This window comes from Aspergillus melleus, assembly GCF_016097325.1.
Source record: "Aspergillus melleus strain CBS 546.65 chromosome Unknown contig1, whole genome shotgun sequence".
In the NCBI taxonomy this organism is placed as follows: Eukaryota; Fungi; Ascomycota; class Eurotiomycetes; order Eurotiales; family Aspergillaceae; genus Aspergillus; species Aspergillus melleus.
This window is the reverse complement of record NW_025763370.1, coordinates 7,502,930-7,523,347: the sequence shown is the minus strand read 5'-3', so window position 1 is coordinate 7,523,347 and position 20,418 is coordinate 7,502,930. Positions and strand designations below refer to the sequence as shown.

At 51.0% G+C, this 20,418-nt stretch overlaps 11 protein-coding genes across 11 annotated transcripts; 4 read left to right on the top strand and 7 right to left on the bottom strand.

The window, feature by feature from the left end:
• Positions 1 to 122: 122 nt before the first annotated feature.
• LDX57_002702 (uncharacterized protein) lies at positions 123 to 794 on the bottom strand (the record flags this gene model as incomplete). The annotated part of the gene is made up of 1 exon (XM_046084351.1): positions 123 to 794. One exon carries the CDS (start codon positions 792 to 794, stop codon positions 123 to 125), a length of 672 nt encoding a protein of 223 aa, XP_045940314.1.
• A 555-nt stretch (positions 795 to 1,349) lies between these two features.
• On the bottom strand, positions 1,350 to 3,003 carry LDX57_002701 (MFS transporter; the record flags this gene model as incomplete). Its single annotated transcript, XM_046084350.1, has 5 exons — positions 1,350 to 1,727; positions 1,807 to 2,169; positions 2,225 to 2,626; positions 2,673 to 2,687; positions 2,743 to 3,003. The coding sequence occupies 5 exons, from the start codon at positions 3,001 to 3,003 to the stop codon at positions 1,350 to 1,352; spliced, it is 1,419 nt and encodes a 472-aa protein (XP_045940313.1).
• Positions 3,004 to 3,737: 734 nt separating this feature from the next.
• LDX57_002700 (uncharacterized protein) lies at positions 3,738 to 4,838 on the top strand (the record flags this gene model as incomplete). Its single annotated transcript, XM_046084349.1, has 4 exons — positions 3,738 to 3,842; positions 3,904 to 4,130; positions 4,187 to 4,533; positions 4,588 to 4,838. The coding sequence occupies 4 exons, from the start codon at positions 3,738 to 3,740 to the stop codon at positions 4,836 to 4,838; spliced, it is 930 nt and encodes a 309-aa protein (XP_045940312.1).
• A 709-nt stretch (positions 4,839 to 5,547) lies between these two features.
• LDX57_002699 (uncharacterized protein) lies at positions 5,548 to 7,553 on the bottom strand (the record flags this gene model as incomplete). Its single annotated transcript, XM_046084348.1, has 3 exons — positions 5,548 to 5,766; positions 5,864 to 6,186; positions 6,272 to 7,553. 3 exons carry the CDS (start codon positions 7,551 to 7,553, stop codon positions 5,548 to 5,550), a joined length of 1,824 nt encoding a protein of 607 aa, XP_045940311.1.
• On the bottom strand, positions 7,299 to 8,908 carry LDX57_002698 (uncharacterized protein). The gene is made up of 3 exons (XM_046084347.1): positions 8,796 to 8,908; positions 8,095 to 8,702; positions 7,299 to 8,040 (listed from the first exon to the last, which is right to left on the bottom strand). The coding sequence occupies exons 2-3, from the start codon at positions 8,697 to 8,699 to the stop codon at positions 7,914 to 7,916; spliced, it is 732 nt and encodes a 243-aa protein (XP_045940310.1). The 5' UTR covers positions 8,700 to 8,702; positions 8,796 to 8,908; the 3' UTR covers positions 7,299 to 7,913.
• Positions 8,909 to 9,401: 493 nt separating this feature from the next.
• LDX57_002697 (uncharacterized protein) lies at positions 9,402 to 9,776 on the bottom strand (the record flags this gene model as incomplete). Its single annotated transcript, XM_046084346.1, has 1 exon — positions 9,402 to 9,776. One exon carries the CDS (start codon positions 9,774 to 9,776, stop codon positions 9,402 to 9,404), a length of 375 nt encoding a protein of 124 aa, XP_045940309.1.
• A 100-nt stretch (positions 9,777 to 9,876) lies between these two features.
• Positions 9,877 to 10,877, bottom strand: TEM1 (Spg1/Tem1 GTP-binding protein; the record flags this gene model as incomplete). The annotated part of the gene is made up of 3 exons (XM_046084345.1): positions 9,877 to 9,987; positions 10,032 to 10,324; positions 10,376 to 10,877. 3 exons carry the CDS (start codon positions 10,875 to 10,877, stop codon positions 9,877 to 9,879), a joined length of 906 nt encoding a protein of 301 aa, XP_045940308.1.
• A 772-nt stretch (positions 10,878 to 11,649) lies between these two features.
• rrb1 (ribosome biosynthesis protein RRB1) lies at positions 11,650 to 13,244 on the top strand (the record flags this gene model as incomplete). Its single annotated transcript, XM_046084344.1, has 3 exons — positions 11,650 to 11,848; positions 11,909 to 13,166; positions 13,220 to 13,244. The coding sequence occupies 3 exons, from the start codon at positions 11,650 to 11,652 to the stop codon at positions 13,242 to 13,244; spliced, it is 1,482 nt and encodes a 493-aa protein (XP_045940307.1).
• A 209-nt stretch (positions 13,245 to 13,453) lies between these two features.
• LDX57_002694 (uncharacterized protein) lies at positions 13,454 to 14,853 on the bottom strand (the record flags this gene model as incomplete). The annotated part of the gene is made up of 2 exons (XM_046084343.1): positions 13,454 to 14,448; positions 14,526 to 14,853. 2 exons carry the CDS (start codon positions 14,851 to 14,853, stop codon positions 13,454 to 13,456), a joined length of 1,323 nt encoding a protein of 440 aa, XP_045940306.1.
• Positions 14,854 to 16,648: 1,795 nt separating this feature from the next.
• LDX57_002693 (uncharacterized protein) lies at positions 16,649 to 18,432 on the top strand (the record flags this gene model as incomplete). Its single annotated transcript, XM_046084342.1, has 5 exons — positions 16,649 to 16,667; positions 16,930 to 17,342; positions 17,390 to 18,083; positions 18,130 to 18,239; positions 18,310 to 18,432. 5 exons carry the CDS (start codon positions 16,649 to 16,651, stop codon positions 18,430 to 18,432), a joined length of 1,359 nt encoding a protein of 452 aa, XP_045940305.1.
• A 757-nt stretch (positions 18,433 to 19,189) lies between these two features.
• LDX57_002692 (uncharacterized protein) lies at positions 19,190 to 20,158 on the top strand (the record flags this gene model as incomplete). Its single annotated transcript, XM_046084341.1, has 3 exons — positions 19,190 to 19,548; positions 19,612 to 19,834; positions 19,948 to 20,158. 3 exons carry the CDS (start codon positions 19,190 to 19,192, stop codon positions 20,149 to 20,151), a joined length of 786 nt encoding a protein of 261 aa, XP_045940304.1. The 3' UTR covers positions 20,152 to 20,158.
• Positions 20,159 to 20,418: the final 260 nt, after the last annotated feature.

The window sequence follows — 20,418 nt, the reverse complement described above, 5'->3', positions numbered from 1 at the left end:
GAGGCATTCAAGTCTCCAACGGTATAGAACTTCTCTATCTCACGACCATCTCTATCAATTGAATTCAATTGATTCATTGCAATCATCTATAGCCTCCCGCACATCCAAAGCATCCAGACCCATCACCCCTCCCTCAAAACCTTCCTCATAAACACCTCCCTCAACCAATACGTCCCCCCACCCTTCAACTCCGTCTCATACCTCGGCTCCTCCTTCCACCCCACATAACCCTTCTTCTCATACCACTCCTGAATACTCCCAGGCGGCATCTCCTCATCGATCCTCTCCCAGAGACCCTTTCCGTCTAAGCCCTCGTCATACATATACCGTTTACTCAGCGCCGTCAACGCAATCACTCGACAGTTCGGTTCGCGCCGCGCTAATTCCTCGGCCAGAGCCAGCGCGCGCGCACCGACCCTCAAGGACCGGTATTCAGGGAGCACGAAGAAGGTCTGAATAGCGAGGATGGATTTATCGGCGCGCGAGAGCTCCGGATCTGGGGGGTCGCTGTAGGCGTCGAGGGAGATGTGCCCGATGCGGATTGTGGGGGTGTTTTGGCTGGAGTCGGAGTCGGAGTCGGAGTTACGGTGAAGATTGCAACTGGAGTTGGGCATGGTGATCCAGAAAAAGTTTTTCAGACCTTCGTTCTGTTTGAGTTTCCATTTCTCGAGCGTTGAGGGTTCGTGGTCCCAGCCGCAGACGAGACGGTGGCGGCGCACTTCGTTGAAATGGTCGGGGTCGTTGAGGTTGATGGGTTCGAGGCGACATTGAGATGCTACGGATGGAGTCGACATTGTGGATGTTTATGTGGGAAATAGATACCGAGTGTGCTTATGGTGTTTGGTTTAGGTATGGCGTTAAGATTATTTCAGTGTGGTCGTAGGTAGCGTGTCTTATTGTTTAGTCTATCATTGACACGCCATGAGCGGGATAACAGCGGTTTATATGGTAGAGCTTTGAATCAATTGGGGCTAACGGCTCCTGATGTCGTGATGGCGTATTTGCGTATTCCGTAGGCCGAAGCTGGCCGAAGGATTGTTAGCGCGACAGATGGCAGGGATTGTATGAGTCAACTGTCAGCGCGGCGTTGGTAATCGCATGATAGAATGGACAAGAAAATTTCATCCTCGAGGATTATGGCTGAGGGAATGGGTTATCACGGACTGTTCATAGTTCCGGTAAGAGCAATCGATTGTTCGATTCATGGGTCTGCGTGGTGGATCTTCAAGTGTTAGTGGTGGTTCAGAACTCAACTTTCTATTGATGCTCTAAATATAATCCTCTAATAGACGAATGCAATGTATATCGAAACTAGAATGTTGCACATATAATTCCACCTGTTTCGTCAATCAGTACCCCTCAAAACGAACCGTCTTCCTCCTCGAGTTCTTCAATGTCCTCGGAATCTTCGGCAGGCAACCCCACAGAATCATAATGGCACCCGACAATCCCAGTATAAACGGCTGAAGAAACCTGATCCCTTCAGTATCCGCAATGGCACCGACCAAGAACGGCAAAAGCGACGATCCTATACTGCTAAAACCCGTCGTGACTCCAATGACCGTGACCTGTAGGTCTTCGGGAAGCAACTTCACGCATGCATAAACCACAGCAGGAAACAAAGGTCCGAGAAAGAACCCCTGCATTGCCACACCGACCGCAGCAACGTAGAAGTTAGGGATGAGATAGACGACGAGACAAAAGACGATCTGGAGGGTGATGTAGATCTTGGACGTTGTTAGCATACAGCTGTCATGCAACGACAACACTACACGCGAAAAAGCAACCAACGAAAAATGTGCATACAAGGATTGCGACCCTCTCGCCGATCAGGGGCGTTATGAATCCAAGGACGAGCCTCCCAACTGATAGCCCTAGCCAGAACCCAGTGGCTGTCATGCTGCTTGCATACTCCGCGGCATTTCGAACTTCCTTCATGAAGGTCACGACCCATCCTCCTATGGCGACCTCGATACCTACGTAGACGAGGAAGAACATGGAGCAAAGCCAGGTCACGCGAGCGAAGGGACTGTGAAATATTGCCTTTCTCGTACCGCCACTACTACCAGCCTTCCCTGGCTGTCCAGGTGCCTGGTATTGCGAGAGTTCGCCTTTCATGTCCCAGAAAGCGGCGAGGGAGGTGATAAGCTCGACGAACGAGAAAGCACTCTAGGATGACTCAATTAGAACCCAATGTTGGGTGTGGAGATTAGGTGTATCATACCATCACATAATAGAAAAAGTACCATGGATGACCAGCCTGCGCAACAAGCGAACTTATAATAAGAGGGCCAAAGACAGCTCCTAAACCAAAAAAGGCGTGCAGGATGCCCAGAAGCTGACTGGCATTATCCATGCTGCCAACCCATGCATTCCAGGCCGAGTCCGATAAGCCATTAGCCACACCGGCAAATGTTAAGGCGACGACGAGTGCATGGTATGGCGGATGAAAGGAATTAATAATGTAGGCGAGAAGATGGCATAGTGGGCAGATCAACGCCACCCCTCGGCGGCCCATTGCCGTGTAGAACTTGCCATCGATCACTCCGGCAATGGCATAACCAACCAACGGGGACAGGAAGATAACCGAGACGACGGTGTAGGAGAGTTTATAGTAGCTTTGAAGCTGTAGACTGTTAGGACAGCAACTCCAGACAAAGCAGCAGACCTACATAGGGAATCAATGGCTATTGTTGTTAACATTCACATACTAGGGTCCGAAATATGACAGCGAGCACTCACACCAGATGCCGAGTCATTAGCCCCCATTATGAAAAAGCTCCAGAAAGTTGCCAGCGTCTTCCATATGTTCGATCGCGGCTTGTTCCAATTTTGGTGGCCGCCGTTGGCATTGTGCGGCGCGACTGACCACGTCGAGCGTGCAATAAACAGTCGAGAGCGAGAAATATCCTTTGATTCGTCATCAATTGGCGGTTCCACGATGTCAAAATTAGCCGTCATCCCTGGCTTTCGCTTTCCAACGGGTACTCTTTCTGCATCCATGATGTGGAAGCGCTGGTAGGGTTAGACTTTTAGATAATAGTCACTTTGTCGAGAATGAGTAGCTTTCATGGAGGAAAATAGGAATAACACAATTTTAATGGCCACATGATAAAGGATTTTTGCCAGGGGTCTTCCCCTGAGTCTGGCGTCCATGACAATTTCGGGGCCACGGGCTTGTGGTTCCATATTGGTGCAAGTAAACAAGCCTTGAATAGCTGACCGAGGGCGGCCATGTTACTAGTACAAACATAGACTGTCAATAATGCACACCGCAGCCCTAGCCGCTTTTTTGAATTGCCTTGGCATGAAGGTGGGCTGAGCTTGATATAAGACAGCACTGCTAGTTGTACTGGCCATTGCCCACATCGTCAGAAACTGAAGTTTCTAATGGTCCGCAGAGGTAGACTAGAGTGTCAGTCCCACTTTCATAGTCGCAGCTAGGCGCTTGCCGGGGTATTGTCGGGTAAAAGTGGTCATCGTGAAAGGCAGAAATTGATATCTCTGGAAGAAGCAAGAGAGTTGACAATTTCCCGTTTCGGCAGGTGGGATACCTCCCTAAGGTGTCCACATCTGCTGAGATCTGCACCTCCTATTGGCTGGGGAAGAAAGGTGGGGTACCGCTGAGAGGGTTGCCTGTTTGGGCAAGTCACGCAGCGCCTCCATTCCAGGAGAACAACTTTCCACTTCACTATATTATCTCAGTCATGCTCATCTACCTCTGTTAAGTCCTCAAAATGGGTATCATCGCTGTTGCAGGAGGCACGGGAAGTGTGGGGCGAACAATCGTCGAGGCGTTGACTGCTACGGCTAAACACAATGTGATTGTCCTCACACGCACTGTATGTCCTGGGCCCGGTATCCCGGTTGCCGTTGGGCATAACCAATGTTGATGTTGTGCAGCCGAGATCCAGTACCAAAGATGTCATCTACCTCGAAGTGAACTACCAAGATGTCGAAGCCACCGCTGCCGCCCTGGAGTCCGCGAACATTGACACGGTCATCTGCGCAATCAGCATGCTGTCGGAGGAGTCCAGCCAAACACAACACAGATTAATAGACGCATCGGCCAGATCAAAGGCTACGCGGCGCTTCGTGGTCAGCTCATTTGACATCTACTTCAAGGAAGAGTATGTCTTTCATTGTTTCCGTCAAACATAGAGCACCACAAGACTAACAACATCAGACACATTGCAACTGTCCCCGCCGCAAAATGGCAATTTGACGCCCTCAATGCCCTGGAGAAAACAAATCTCGAATATACTCGCGTCGTTAACGGCTTCTTCCTGGACTACTACGGCATGCCCCACTGGCCAACCCATCTCAAACCGTGGACCAACTCGGTCTCCGTGGCGGGCAAATGGGCCGTCATTCCCGGTGACGGAACATCCAAGGGAACTTTCATCACTTCGCAGGATATGGCAAAATTTGTAGCTCGAATGACGGATCTACCAAATTGGAATCCGCTCACGTCAATCGTTGGGGAGGAGCTTACATTTTTGCAGATTACAGCGATAGCGGAGAGGGTGCGAGGTGAGTGACTGCTGTTATTCTATCAGAAGATGATCGTCTTTGACAAGTAAACAGGCGAGAAATTCCGTGTTATCTTCGAGAACCTGGATAATCTTGCAAAGGGCAAGATTGCATTCCCTGAGTTCCCAGAAGCAGACTACGGCCTCTCGAACGAACAATGGGAATCTATACTCTCTAAAATCCATTACCTGGCCGGGATGAATGTGGCTTTGGTAAAGAGTGATGATCCTCTGAACGATCAGTTTCCGGAGCTCAAGCTGACAACCGCCTCCGAGGTGATCGAGTCATCCTGGGCTGGGAAATGAGTCGTGTCTCATACTGAGATTGTTATGCAGTTATGCCAGATTTATCAAAGCTTGCGCATTTGTATGCCAAATTATTCTCACAGTATACGTTGATGCATATTGAATGTCCTCTGTAGATCAGTAGTTCAGAGAGGTGGCCCATGTTTATACCCTGGGCCTTTTAACAAAGCACCTTTAGCTTGCGCTGAACCGGTCAGTCACAATACGTAGTACTTTTGAAGGTTCAGGGTTAGGGCTATCTGAACACGTCCATCAATCCGCTACGACCAGAGTATATTAGACCGTGAGTCGATCTACAGACAGGGGACTCCGAGTTTTTCGAGGTAGAAGGTTAGCAGGGAAGATTACTGTGAAGTTACTGTAGTATGTAGTGAATCCCAAGCCAAACAGTCAGTTCAAATTCTCCCTAATTCAATCCAAATTAACCCCATGATCACATATCCAGAACAAAGCTTCCAGCAGATACATGACTTCTCGCATCAGATACAGCAAAGTCAGCCAGCAAGCACATGACTTCCGAACAACAACCAGACCAAGCTTTGTAGCAAATTCGTAACTCCCCACAATAATCATTCCAAGCAATCTGGTCAATTTGATCCCCCCCTGAAAATGCCTCCAAATATCAATCCAAACAAGAAACAAAACCAAAATCTGCAACAAATACATGACTTCCCCACAATGCCCAATTCAGATCAAACGACGTATGTTCTTAATTCTCCCCATCACCAGGATTCGTCTGCCCATTTTCCAACGGCACGAGTCCTTTCGCTCTGACCTCCGTTTCTACGAGGTCCTGCAACTCGTTCATATAGAACTCAAACACATCTTTCGAATCCCGACCCGGCGCCATGGCACTCCCGAAAAGCTCTCCACGGGTCAAACGAATTGCCGTATCTCGTTGTCTTGATGGCGGTATCGGGAATATTGACTATTGGGTTCGATAATTAGCTCTTTTTGTTCATGGAAATATATGTCCTTAAACCAAGAGGGGAAGAAAAGAAGGGGAAAGGAAGAAATGTACATACCTCCACCTGCACCAACTGCATGCCATCCCTATGATACTCAACAGCCCCATTATCAGGCACTTCGATAATCTGTGGCCTCCAAACCTCTAGGGAGCACTGAACTCGCTTGTCGGGATGACGCGTGAAATGAACGAGGATGACGACTCGCACAGTTGAATAGCTCCCGTCACCCCAGAGAAACACGTCTTCGCTCATTCGTTGGATGCTCTCGTTCCAGCCGATTTCGATGACAATCCGCGGCATTTCCTGGCCGCGCGTACGGACTTGGAGGAATGGTTGTTTGACGGATCGATGGTAATAGGGCTGGGCGAAGCCCTTGGTCACTGGGATTGTTAGATATCATTCTTTGCAATTTTCTTACAAATTCATAGAGATGAAGAAAGAGATTGAAGGGAGAGTAGAACTTACATTCTCCTTCAAGGATCTCCAACTGCGTAAACTCAGACTGCGTGAACAACTGACGGAGGCAAGCCCTGTCCATATATTGTCTGAACCAGACTCCAATGGACTCGGATATGTTCGTCACCTTCCTGATTTCGAACTTCGCGGTCCACGAGTTGAAATGCACGTGAGCCTTGATGCTCTCCGGTTTGATGTCGTTCGCTATGTTACGTGCCATATCGTATCCCACATCCGGGTACATAGGTCCGTTTATCATGGTGTCGGCTTCGCTGTGATCGGTGTTGTAGATGTCCTGCTTGATTGTTTCACGGACTTCGTTGAAGGTTGGACCACTATTGTTGCTATCAGGGTGAGAGACGACGCCGCCGCTGTAGGCTTGCTCATATGAGACAGACTCGTTGTAGGAAGTCCCAATCGTGGTGTACAGGTTGTGGGATGGCTGGTTGTGGAGGCCCTGATACTGAGAGTATGCGTTGTCGGGGGGCTGGTAGAGGTGTATATTCGGGATGGACCTGTTCTCCAAGCCCTGGTTTTGTAGGTTCCCATACTGGATGTGCCCGCTCTCGATGGCCTCGTTGTCGACATACTCATATGGATTGGACAAGTACCCATGAGACTCTCTACTAATAAGGTTTGAAGTGGACCAGTTGTCTGTGTCTTCGTTGTAGGTGTTCTCATACGGATTAGACACGTCCTCGGGAGACTCGGTATGGGTATTCTGATATGAAGTAAAACTGCTGCCGGGGGTCCCGTTGTAGGCATTCTGATGTGAAGTAGATCCATACTCCAGACTTGCGTTGTAGGTGTTTTGATATAAAGTAGAACTGGTGTCCGGGGCCTCGTTGTAGGTGTTCTCATACGGATTGGACACGTCCTCGGGAGACTCGGTATGGGTATTCTGATATGAAGTAAAACTGCTGCCAGGGGTCCCGTTGTAGGCATTCTGATGTGAAGTGGACCCAATCTCCAGACTTGCGTTGTAGGTGTTTTGATATAAAGTAGAACTGTTCTCCGGAGCCTCGTTGTAGGTGTTCTGAAAAGGGGCGGAATCGTCCTCCGGGGACAGGTCATAACCATTCCCATCCATGGAGGTCTCGTCGATAGGTCCGGGGTAGAGGATCGGTGAGGTGACGGCGTAGAAGGAGGCAGGCAGACGGGGACGTACAAGACTCCTGTATTTGTCGGGGATAGGGTCGTCGTCGCCCATCTCGCCGGGATACCACAAACTTATACCGGGATAGAAGTCCTCGTAGTAGCTATGTTGAAGATAAGCGGTGTAGCTTGTCATAGTGATATCAAAGTTTCGATAGCTTGTTCTGAAACTAGCGAATACAGTGATATGAGTAGGAGTTGTAGATATCTCGATAGACAAGCGAAGAAGACGAAAATGAAGAGCGAGAAGAAGACGAAGACGAAGAGCTGTCAATCCCGCAGGTCAGCAGCTCATCGGCCAAACAAAGATTCATAGTCAGACTTTTCAAGCCGTATGTGTGCAATAATGAGGTCACATTCGGCAGTTATATCTGTTCACATGCCTGTTTAAGCTTTTCGACCCTATTCAAACCCTGGATTCGATCAAGGTGCAATCACCAGCCTGATCCCCTGGACTAAGAAGAACGCCCTGAATAGCCAGGAACAGTACCTCTCATCATCCACGACTGGCCGCAATAACCCCCTCCGCCATCTTGACCAACGACTCCCCAACGACATCCATCTCGCCAAAGAGCTGAGGGATCACCTCACCCTCCAGCGCCGTACAATACGCCGCCTTGAACCTATCGTAGCATTAGCATCATCCTGATTCAAGGTAACCAGATCTGAAAACTTACCCAACCCTCCTCGCAGCCGAAACATCCCACGCATGCGCCGCCGCAAACCACACCTCCCCGTCCGCTCCAGCATCCTTCCTCAACCTCTCCCACAACGGCCCATAAGCCCTTAAATCAGGCTTTCCAACACCCGCCTCATCACAACTCAGCAACCTCCCCTCCGGAATCCTAATTCCGCCATCATCCAAGTAGCCGCGCACGCGATCCAGCCCGCCAGCCGTAAACCCCCAAACGGTGAATCCAGCCTCTGTTAGCAGACTTACGCATTCCCTCGCGCCGTCTCGGCTATCTAACCCCCTATACGCATCCATCAAGACCTCTAGATCCTCAGGAGACGCGAACTCCCTCGGTTCCTGAATCCCAGCAATATAAAGAGTCCTGTAGAACAAGTTCTCGAAGCAGATATCGAAGGGAACGTACGCGTTTGCAATACTAAGGTATGCGTATTCGCGCTCTGCCACTTCGAACCAAGTCGCGACGAGGTGGGTGGGCGTTATGTTTTTGGAGAGGAGCTTGGGACCGAGACGCGAGTTCACGGTGGAGATGAGATTGTCGTAGGTGATTAGGGTGCCGACGATGTCGAAGACGATGTGTTTGGGGGACATTTTCTTGGGGATAGTTAATTATCTTATTCTATCTTGTATCGTGCTTTGTTAATTGAAGGGAGGGTAGGGGGTTAGGTACAGTTGTGATATGCTTACAGATATATGGAAAGTAGAGTATTTCACGCCTGTGGATATATATCAGACGATTAGGATATGGGTGTTTGTGATGATACGAAAATAGCGTGTCCTGGGAAAAGAAGTGGCGGGGAATGCAAGGCAAGTTATACGTTTCCGACTGCTACGAGCTACGATGTATCTACTGCCTAATTGATCGATGGGCATGGGCCGCGTGCGGGGTATCTAACGACATGGTGACTCAAGTACCTTATGGCACGACTGATTGATAAGAAACAGATTTGATGCTATTTTGAGAGTCCGATATAGGAGAAGCAGTGGGATTTAGCAATGACGTATACCAATGCTTTCCAACCGATTCTATGACAGAGATAAACCAAGGAACCAGCCGTGAGTCAGACATTCCCGCGTGTTCCGGAAGTGCAAATTCATGACGCGGTTCAGAAGATATACTTCCGAGGCTTGGCGTTGACCAGAAAACTGTTTGCATAAATCGAGGATATATTGGATAACAGCGAAGTTCTTGTGTAAACACTCCAAATATATCTCCAAAGACAAATGAATATTCCACATTGCTTATGACAACGTTACTAATTTTCACAGAGGAAACGTTATTAGACAGGCTTTCTAGCAGAGCATGCCATCCTTGTGTCTCCCGTCCACAGTCAGACAACAGATCGGCATGATTGGGTGAGGGCAAGAGATTAAAAAAAACAGGTGGGGAATTGAACAGAAAGAATGGAAGAAGGTGAAGGTGAAGATGAAAGATAGAAAAAGAACAAGAAAGAAAAAGAAGAACCCTGGACGCATCCCAATGCTAACGAAAGGAAGGAAAGAAAGAGAAAAGAGAGAATGCACGGAAACACCCCAACAGTGACCCATACGCAGGTCACCGTCTCCAACTCGGTTCAGGGAAAGAGAAGTTCGATCGATCGTCAACATGACTTCGTCCCAATGTACATAATCGTTATCCACTTCTCCGTTGTCGTCGTGATTAGACATTCTTGTACAGTAGTAGCGGCTCGCCGACGTTCTCGATTTCGGGGATCGTGCACTTCAAGTCGAAGGCTTTCGCCAAGACAATTTTGAAGATCTACACAGGTCAGTACAGCCCTTTGAAAGTAAAGACAAGACAAACCTTTTGCACGTTGATCGAGTGGCTGGTACTGCTGAAAATCAAGCTAGCCTTCATGGCCCGGGCAAATCGCCTCGCCTGCACTGGTTAGCGGCGCCCAGGATCGGTCTTGACCCACATACCTGAATGGAAATCTCCTCCTGGTCCTCGCGCGGGAAGTTGACGAAATGATCGTACTTCGTGCCGATCAGGAAAGGAATGGCAGTCTTGTTGAATCCTCGGCCCTGACGGTACCACTCTTTGATCGAGTTCAGCGTGCTCTTGCGGGTGAGGTCGAACATGAACAGGATGGCCACGGCATCGTTGCACACCAGCGGAAGCATGTTGACAAATTCGCGCTGACCACCAAGATCCCAGATCGAAAAGGTGATCTCCGTATTGCGGATGGAAATCGTCTTCTCCATGAAGTTGACGCCTGACCGGTCAGCATTCTTGCCATCCGCCCTGAATCAAATATCCGACGTACCCAGCGTTTGAATGTAATCCTCATCCCAGCTCCCCTCCACGTATTTAACCATCAGACTCGTCTTGCCGATCTGCGCATCGCCCACCATGCCGACCTTGATCACCACGCTGTTTTTCGATTGCTGCGACTGCTTCTGGCCCACCTCCTGGGTGAGTTGCGAGTTGGCGGGTCGGTCATGGTTCTGGGACAGTCCGGAGCTCGGTCGCGACGACGACGGGGGGAGCGGCTGATGGGTCAATGTGGGCGACAGGGTCGGACGAGCTCGGTCGCCATCCACCGACTGGGCATCCCGGCTGGGCGAGTTGAACTCGTAGGTATGGGAGGAATAATTGGCTCGCGAGTCGCTGCTGTATCCGTTGTTGTTATAGGCCGACGTGCTGACCATTTCGTCCGGAGCGACCAGGTCGGCGGCGTGGGTGGGCATTTCGAAGGCTTGCTGATTCTCGTGGGGCAGCTCCGCACCGTCCGAAGGGCCGACAGGAGGGATATGCGTCGGATCCATGTTTGCGGCTGTCGAGTGATATATTCAAAGTCAGGGTAAAGAAAGAATGTTCGATCGGAGCCTAATAAGGGAGAATGTAAACATGGTCAGCTCCCGGCGGTACGGTGGAGCGGGGGGGAAGGCCGAACCAACCGAGATTCAGTAATTGGATTTCACAGCGACGGCTCACCAGAGCTCATCAACAGGTGAAGAACAATTCACGATTAAGGAAAGTCGGGGAATGTTAGAAACTAGACATATGGGAGTTAGCGTGGTCTGCAGGAAAAAAACCCGGACGGAAACATCCACAGTCGCCTTAGCCGCCGAGTCGGAGTTGTAGGAAGGAAGATTGTTTGTATGCACCTCTGCAGGAAAAAGGATGTGACATGTGACGCCAGCAGCGCCACGGGAGATTTGGACGGAGGGGCAAAAAGCCACTCAGAAAGAAAAGTCAAGAGTCAAGACAAGACGGGCAAAATAGTCCAGTCTTTCAGGGAAGCAGGAAGGGAAAGGGAAAACCGCAGAATCAACGGAAGAGCACAGCCCCTGGACGGGTGCCTGAGTGCCTGAGTGCCTGAGGTCAAAATCCCGATCGCCCCGATTCCAGAATGGGTTTAGCGTCGACCTGCCCGTCCCTCGGAAAAATGAATGAAAAAAAAAAAAAAAAAAAAAAAAAAGCGGCAACCCTAAAGAAAGTCGGGCAACTTCTTCCTTCCCCCGTCTTTCTGCCGCACGACTGGCTCGTCGACAGCCCCGGAATCCCTCCTCTTCCCCTTTCATATACTCATTTATCATGTCTAAACGATCCGCCGACGTTTCCGACGAGCAATCCGCCGCCCTGAAGGCTGGCGACCGCCCCGTCACCCAGGCCCCTCCGGACGAAGTGGGGGAGTTCGAGGATGAGTTTGAGGATGAGTTCGAGAGCGAAGATGAGATCCTGGAGGCCGGTGTCGATGGACGCCCCGATGCCGAGCTAGAGGAGGAACAGAAGGGTATGTACTGAGGCTTGTCCCGCTTATTTTCAGTTGCTAATGCCGATGCGACCGGTTCAGAGGCCATGGAGGTAGACCAGCAGACATTTATCCCCGGCAGAACGAAACTGGCCCCCGGAGAGGTCCTCTCGCCCGATCCCTCGACATACGATATGCTTCACACCCTCAGTACCCCCTGGCCCTGTCTGTCGTTCGACATCGTGCGCGATTCCCTCGGCGACAACCGAAAGACCTACCCAGCCACGGTCTACGCGGTCGCCGGCACCCAGGCTGACGGCGGTCGGTCGAAGGAGAACGAGTTGATGGTGCTGAAGATGAGCGGACTGAGCAAGATGGAGAAGGAGAATGAAACAGACTCCGAGAGCGACGATGATGACGACGACATGGGCGAACCCATCCTCGAGTCCAAGAGTATCCCGCTGGGCTCCACGACGAACCGCATCCGGGCGCACCAGACTCCGTCGCAGTCGGGCGACTACAACAAGCCGCCTCAGACCCTCACCGCCACCATGTTGGAGAACTCACAGGTCGTGATCCACGACGTCACCCAACATCTTGCCAGCTTCGACGTCCCTGGCACCGTGATACCCCCCTCCGCGTCCAAGCCGCTCTCGACCCTTCGCATGCACAAGTCGGAGGGATACGCGCTGGACTGGTCGCCGCTGCAGCCTCTTGGCAAATTGTTGACGGGTGATAACGACGGATTGATCTACGCGACGACGCGCACCGAAGGTGGCGGCTGGGTGACGGACACTCGGCCATTCACCGGCCACACGTCCTCCATCGAGGAGCTGCAGTGGTCGCCGAACGAACGAAACGTCTTCGCGTCCGCCAGCAGTGACGGCAGCGTCAAGGTGTGGGATGTGCGATCCAAGTCTCGCAAGCCTGCAGTTGATGTTCAGGTGTCGAACACCGATGTCAACGTGATGACCTGGTCTAACCAGACATTCCATCTGCTGGCTACCGGTGCCGACGACGGACAGTGGGCCGTGTGGGATTTGCGACACTGGAAGCCGTCCGCCCCGTCGACCCAGAGCAAGGCGTCCCCCGTCGCCGCGTTCGACTTCCACCGTGAGCCCGTCACGAGTATCGAGTGGCACCCAACTGACGACAGTGTTGTCGCCGTGGGATCCGCTGACAACACGGTCACTCTATGGGATTTGGCCGTCGAGTTGGATGAGGAAGAGAGCCGCGAGGCCGGTATGTCGGAGGTGCCGCCTCAGCTGCTCTTCGTGCACTACACGGAGTCGGTCAAGGAGGTGCACTGGCAAGCGCAGATGCCTGGTACCGTGATGGCAACTGGCGGGTCTGGATTTGGGTAGGTCCTCTCTTCGTTTTGGTATTAATGAGCCATGCTAACTTTTGCTACAGTATCTTCAAGACCATTAGCGTTTAGATAAAAGCATATTTTGAATGAAGATAATGATGACACTAGAACATCCCGAATGGGACTAAAATGAATTGAACTTTCCAACCTTGAGACTGGTATTCACATTTGAATATCTGGCAATCGGCGCCGTCTGACAGTCGTACAAAGGGCCCGACAAGGTCTGGAAGTCCTCTGCATATGGTTCTAAGGTTATATGGTTCTAATGTTCAACCCACTCAACCCTCCACTCTCACCACAACCCTCAACTCAACAACAACAATCTCCCTCCCCCCAACCATCTCCCTGTGTACCCCCTCAACCAGAAACCTCGTCCCAGGCAAAAACGTATACTCAATCTGCCCATCCACCGCCAACGGCGTAACCAGACTCATGCCCTCCCACACCGCACTCCCCCTAGGAGGATACGCAATCAACAATAACCCATTACTATACCCCATCGCCGTACTCTTCTCATCGGTGAAACTTAAAAACGCTTTCGTCGTCAACGTCTTCCCTCTAACCATATACTCTCTCAGAAACAGGTCCAGATCAATCCGCAACGGTCCCCGTTCGCTATTCACAGCAGTCTCTCGGAACCCGATTCCAAACTGATCCAGCGATAGTTGTCGCATATCAGGTTGTCCGCTGTACACGACTGGCCGTTTATACACGGACATCCGCGGGAGAGAAGAGACGGCTAAACTCATGATTCGGTTCTGGATGTCGCTGAGCCGATGGACCTCTGGTGCGATCTTATTTAGCTGGATCGTGACTTCGGACAGCGAGGACGCGGGTGTCATCATGAAGGAGTTCATGTAGGCTTTGTTGTCTGGTGTATAGGTTTCCCAGTTACTGTTGTAGATTTGCTGGGCTATACTTTCTAGATCGAGTGGGTTTAGCGATGGCGGTGTGGATGACAGATCTTCCAGTGGAGGGGTATATTCAAAGATCTTGAACAGGACGTTTCGTACGAACGACGCGGTCGTCCAGTCGTAGATGCAGATGGCCAGCTCGAAGCCGTGGGTCGTGAAGGGGAAGAAGCGTTTCCCGAGACGGATGATGGTGTTCTTGTCTTTGCCGCCGGCCGACGGGGGGACGTTTTGGTAGGGGATGTAGGATTTGCGGATCATGGATTTGATGAATTTGATGTCCGCTGAAGAGAGGTTCAGGAGTGGTTTTAGGAGGATGGTGGTGCTGGGGGTTCGTGGGTGGATGTACAGATATTCGTTGTCTTGAGTATTCAATTCATAGTCAGTAGGTAGGTAGATATAGTATAGTTCGGACTCGTAAGGTTGGATGAAGACGCACCGTCACCAGAGCATGGTTCTTCAGGAAGGATGATGCTTATTGTCACTGTTCTCGTATCTTTGTTGATCTGGATAGATAGATCCATGGGCTGGTTTGTATCCCGGCTGCCGATTAGGGCGGATTCTACCACCGATCCATTCGCATCAAGCGCCACCGTTGGGGCAGATGGTATCTCTGTCAAATCAAGAAACCCCAGCTTATCCACGATTAATCTGGAGGAGAGGCCTGCGCGGGTTTCAAAGTTATCGATGGGTCGGACAGCGTCGATCGGCTCGCCATCGCTGAACCAGAGACGATGTTTACTTTCCCACTCGGCGATGCGCCACATAGTCCAGGAAGAGGGAGACAGTATAGAAGATAAACCCTTCGCTCGTGGGAGTATATATGATTGGAAACGTCCGAAGCAATATCGGCAGTGCAAAGACCTAAAGTCCAGTGCAAAGCTCTCAATAGTATCCGCGGAAAGGAAAGGAAACGCAAGGAACGAAACAAAAGAATTCGGACAAGGGCGAATGCGCTACATCATGTCTATAAGCCAAAGCTGCGCGTGTAAATGAAGCTATGTAGATCAGCTGAAACCTTGCAGCTACACCCTGCACGTTTATCACCAGGTCTGATGATTTGTGGCGCGAGCTGAGCCCGAACTACAGGAGCGACATGGGTCGGTGTGCGCCGTGTGACCAATCTCCTCAGCGGGCAGCTGACTCGGTTGTCGATCGTGTTCAGCTGGCAAAAGCCCTAAAACAAGAGCTCTCAAGTCGCCCTACAATGCTAACTTAATTTTTAAGAACAAGAATTGGGGAGTGGAGACACTATCGCGAAGATTAGTAGAGGGGCTGTTGACGTCCATCGAGTTAGGGCTGCATTCCGGAAGGGGCGGTCTGAAGCATGTCAGCTCGCCCCAATAATTCGTATGTGTTAGATGGCCTCGTGTCTGGGTGTAGTACTCTCATTCTAGTGGTGGATCAGTTGAATATGCGTGTTGTCTCGAGCAATCCATCCATGCATGCCTGCGTGAATACCAGAGCAATGGTGTCATTTAAGATGCTAGATTTCCAGTATACCTATCGTACTAATCATGGTGAGCTTTCAGCTACAGTGAACCAGCGAGTACGTACCTTGTCGATCGCAAAAAGAGAGTCACGGACTTTCTCAGAGCTACTGTGGTCCGTATCGGGGTCTACGCAGTCCAAAAAGAGGCACGAGTATGTCCAATGTCAGGTCTGAGAAGTCATGGTCCGACTGGCGTCCTGGAAGCTCTTCTTACACGTCTCGTTATCTTCGGTTGGTCTTTTCGAGAACGGGGATCCTAACCGATGGAATGTATCCAGGGGAGCCTTGTCTTTCAGGCCACTTTCTAGAAAGCGTTGACAGAACCCGGATACCTTTTCTGTATGTGCCTTAGCGGGTAGAGTAGTAATAAACAGATAGGTAAGAGGGATGACTGGTGGATATAGACCATTAAGGTCTTCTATCCTAATTTTTTCGTTTGGACCATTTTAAGACGTGCTCATGGCGTGCTCAAATCTACTGGAAAATCAGTAATGTAGGATAACAGTTCACCCCGCATGACTTCATTGCAGACGAGCCCGTCTAGCGTGGCTGAGCACCTCCGCAGAATCGAGCCCAGGCCACGCCGATCTTCATCGGCAATTGACGTTCAATCGCCGCCGCGATAGCCGCGGGTATGCTTCAGATGAAGGTATTCACAAACCACACCGAGCCACGCGCTAGAAGGAAATACTTGGCCTGTAAAGTACTGCCGATCCTCTTCTTGTCAGCTGGACCAACTGTATTGATCTCGCCCAGACAAGTTGAGACGATGAGAAGCAAGTTGTACATCTTCCGTAGTACAGAAAGTACAGCAGCAGCGGGACCGCTGACTCAGCCCCCATAAGTTACTGCGGGGAAGTCTCCAATTTTCCCCATACTTTCTTCTTCCTTCTTCTTCCTCCCTGACTCTCTCCTCTCGCCCATTCCCTCTTATCTATCGCCTTCAGTTTCCATCTTATCCTCTGTCAGGACCGTACCATCCAGCTGACCTCAACACCCATGCCGTTGCGTGCCATTGACACTTCTTCCGCCACGCAAAGCGCTCTGCGTCATTTGCCTCGCAAACTGCCATGAGAATCGGACGGGGATGTGAGCGTTGTCGCCTTCGTCATATTCGTTGTACTATCCGCGCTGGAGCTTCTTCGTGTAATGGATGCACTCGGTTAGGTCGGATCTGCCGACTTGATCCGCCGTTTCGGTTCAAGACCGTCCGTCATGTTTATCACAAAAGCCAGGGCACTGCGTCGAGATTCGAGCTGGACTGGGATTCGGCGCAACCTTGGGTTACGGTCCCTCGCTCTTGTAGGATAGCCAGTTCTTTCTGGCACTTTTATTTCACTGACGATCGCAGTGACCTTTGTCCACGAATCCGCGGAGGAATCGGCAGATGGAGCGAGCGATGCTCCTGAATCCCAGGATGACGAACATCCTCATCTTGAGAATGCTCCAGACCCTCCGTCTGTTGTATTCTCGGCACCGCCAGCTCTTCCGCCTCCGGCAACAATGAATTCCCCTGTCGAAAATGGAGTGGTCGATCATCCAGTGGCTTCGACGGCCTCCTTGCCGGAAGAGCACCATGCGACCCCGTCCGCCATTTCGCCCCACGGAATGGCCAGTATAATCTCGCCTCTGCCGTCAACAAGTGCATGGACAAGTGCAACATCGCCAACGAGCCCGTCCACTCCTCGTTCAACTAGCTCGGTATCCATGAACTCTCGAGAAGCTTTTCTGCTTCGTTTGTTCATACATAAGATCGCCCCGTGGGTATGTTGGTTAGACCCAACGGTCTCGTGGCATGCTAACAGCGATAGGCCGATATATGCGATCTCCGATCGCATTTCACCACCGAAGTGCCGCGCCGGGCACTCCAGTTTCCCATGGTACTCAAAGCCGTCTTGGCACTCTCGGCGCGTCTCGATGCGATCATGTCCGACACCAGTGACTGGGAAGCATCCGAGTACCACGGCCAATGCCTGGAGCTCCTGATCGATGCCCTGGCTCAGCCAGAAGAGACCTACGATGACAACCTACTCATCACAGTTGTTATCCTGCGCATATACGAGGAGCTCGAGCGTGAAAATGACGAGAACTGCCACTTCCTTGGATCTAACCGACTGCTAAATACAATGACCAAGTCGGCATCGTCCGGAGGACTTGCCGAGGCCGTAAGTTGGCAATTTCTGCGCCAAGCGATATATGCATCGATTGTTCAGTACCAGCCCATCCAGTTGGACTTGGGCAATTACGAACGCTCTGCCGTTTTCCAGCGCCGCGATGATGCAGCTTATGCTAACGTGATTATCTTCCTCTGTGCGCGCATCATCCAACTGTACTCCCGTGGCCCAGGAAGTCTGGTCGATGAGGGTGAGTGGCATCGTTTGTCTGAGAGCGTTGAAGAGTGGCATCGTACGAGGCCCATTAGTTGGCAACCGTTGCAATACAAGGATGCGAATACAGCGGAGAATCGACCGTTCCCTGAGCTGTGGATGATGGCACCTTCGGCTGGTTTGTGCGCCTCCACTAGACAGTAGATCTCAGCTAACGACAGCAGTGGTCGGGCTGCAATATTACCACACGTGTTGCATCCTCCTCGCCTCTGCCGATCGTCACTGGGGAACAGTGAGCAATTTTGGCATTGCACGACAACGACGGATCGAAGAGGTAATTTTTCTACCCTTGTTCTTACAAACCTTGAGTGTTTACTCCGGTCCAACATGACTGACGATACCAGAGCACGATCGCCTCTCACATCATCCAAGTCATCGGACTATCCATGTCCAACGAGACGGTCGAGAACGCATACTTCATGGCCTGTCATCTACTTGTTCGATGTACGCATCCGCCTCCTATTTAGTGTCATGTTACTTACCCAGTCAGATGGATATTGCCTTCGTAATCCTGTCGAGCAGCGGGGATCGGTTGATTTCCTAACCCGGGCAGAGAAGGTGGTCGGGTGGCGGACAGCATGGGTTGTTCGCGACTTGGAGAAACAATGGGGCGAGCTGCGAAATTTAGATACATGGGACAAGAGGGAAGATAGAAGGCATAGTTGTTCATGGGATCTCACATAGAGTAAACTGTCTAGGTGGGAGTTTACGGGCATCTTGGACTGGATAGATTACTTATTAGAGCGCTAAGGGTATTGGACAAACAGATGCTGTCAAACACCATGGGAAATAATTGTGTCAACTGAGGTACTACTTCATGATTGGACACCTCTTAGCTGTTGCATACCTGGAAGTGAGCAAACGACTGATTCCTTTGTCGTTTGCACCTCAGGCACTGGAATCTTCTACAGGCATCGCTTACTTGCTGATCACCTGTCAAGAGGCAGCTTCTATCCTGCATCCCTCTCTGCATCTCTCTCTGCACCTCTTCTCTGCACCTCTTCTCTGCACCTCTTCTCTGCACCTCTTCTCTGCACCTCTTCTCTGCACCTCTTCTCTGCACCTCTTCTCTGCACCTCTTCTCTGCTTCTCTGCGTCTCTTACCCTACGCATTTGACAGCTTCCATCATCTACCACAAGCAACATTCTCCTCAATATTCGCGCAACATTCGGAACCACCGTTGTGTCCCTCAAGTACAAAATATTTCTCCGATCCGCAACACGATGGCTTCCACCGGAGAGTCAGCAGACCAAGTTCAGCTACAGACCACAATGGCCTATATCGAACGCTTCGTCCAGTGGGTGAGAGCAGGCCAAATCGATGACAAAGACCTCCACAGACACCGCATCCTCGTTCTCCTTTTAGACCCACACGGCGATGTGCCCAGCAGGCCCAGGTTCTTCGCGCCCTACGCCCCGGAGCTACCAGATCCAACGGCAGATTACGTGGGACGCGAGTTCGTCACTGGTCATCTAGTACATGCCGCTGAGTGGCCACAGCCTGTCATCAATTATCTTACGAGATATCTCAGATTCATCTATCTTGATCTTCCAAACGACCAGAACCCGTGGGAACTCGATATGTACGATCCATTCATCACCCAGCCTTCCTGAGTTTTATCTTCGATTGCTAACCGCCATTATAGGAACTCCGCATGTGGAATCGAACCTGAATTCGACGTCTACCCATGCGAACATCTTTGGGTCTCTAGCCAGACGAATTCTTCCAAGCCACACTTGAAATTCATCCACTGGAGCAAACAAGAGAGCAATGACGACGCGCTCGCATGCAGCGAGCTGAGTTACATTTGTCGAGTCATTTGCTCTTACCTACCACGGCGGAGGTTCCAATCGCGGATGATATGCCCGGTAGGTAGTTAGTTGATGGTTCCCCTTCATCGTTTCGTGTTCTTTGCTCAACATTTCCCGCTCCGCACCGCGCCAGACCACCGAAGCCAATGGTTAACGTCTTCCCTGACCAGATCCTTGTAATCTCGCTGAACGGGTCTCGCGCTCGAGTTCTGGAAGCGTATTTTGATGGCGAGAGGCTTGTTGTGCGCAGAACCAGGCCCTATGACTTTGCGGATGGCGATATGGGGACTTTCAAAACTCTCGCGCGATGGTATCTTGCTGACGCTGTCGGTGATACGGGCCAGGGGGCTCTTGATCGGTTAGATCGTATTTGAGACTGGGTTGAGCTGTGTACTACTTCATTGCTTTTTGTGTCGTGTCAAGCATGCTAGGTGATCTGAGGGTAGAATAGACTGTCGGGCTGGGCTCCAGCTTTGAAGATGTAGCTTTCGCTTTTGTCTTTTTGTATTATGATGTCATCTCTCTTGCACTGAACACGGAGAATCCGCTTAGGCGTCTTCAATCATATCCCTCAGCCAAGATAAGTGGTACGTACAACTCCTTGCAGGACGTGCCGAGGCAGACCGCTAATTCCTGCCTCA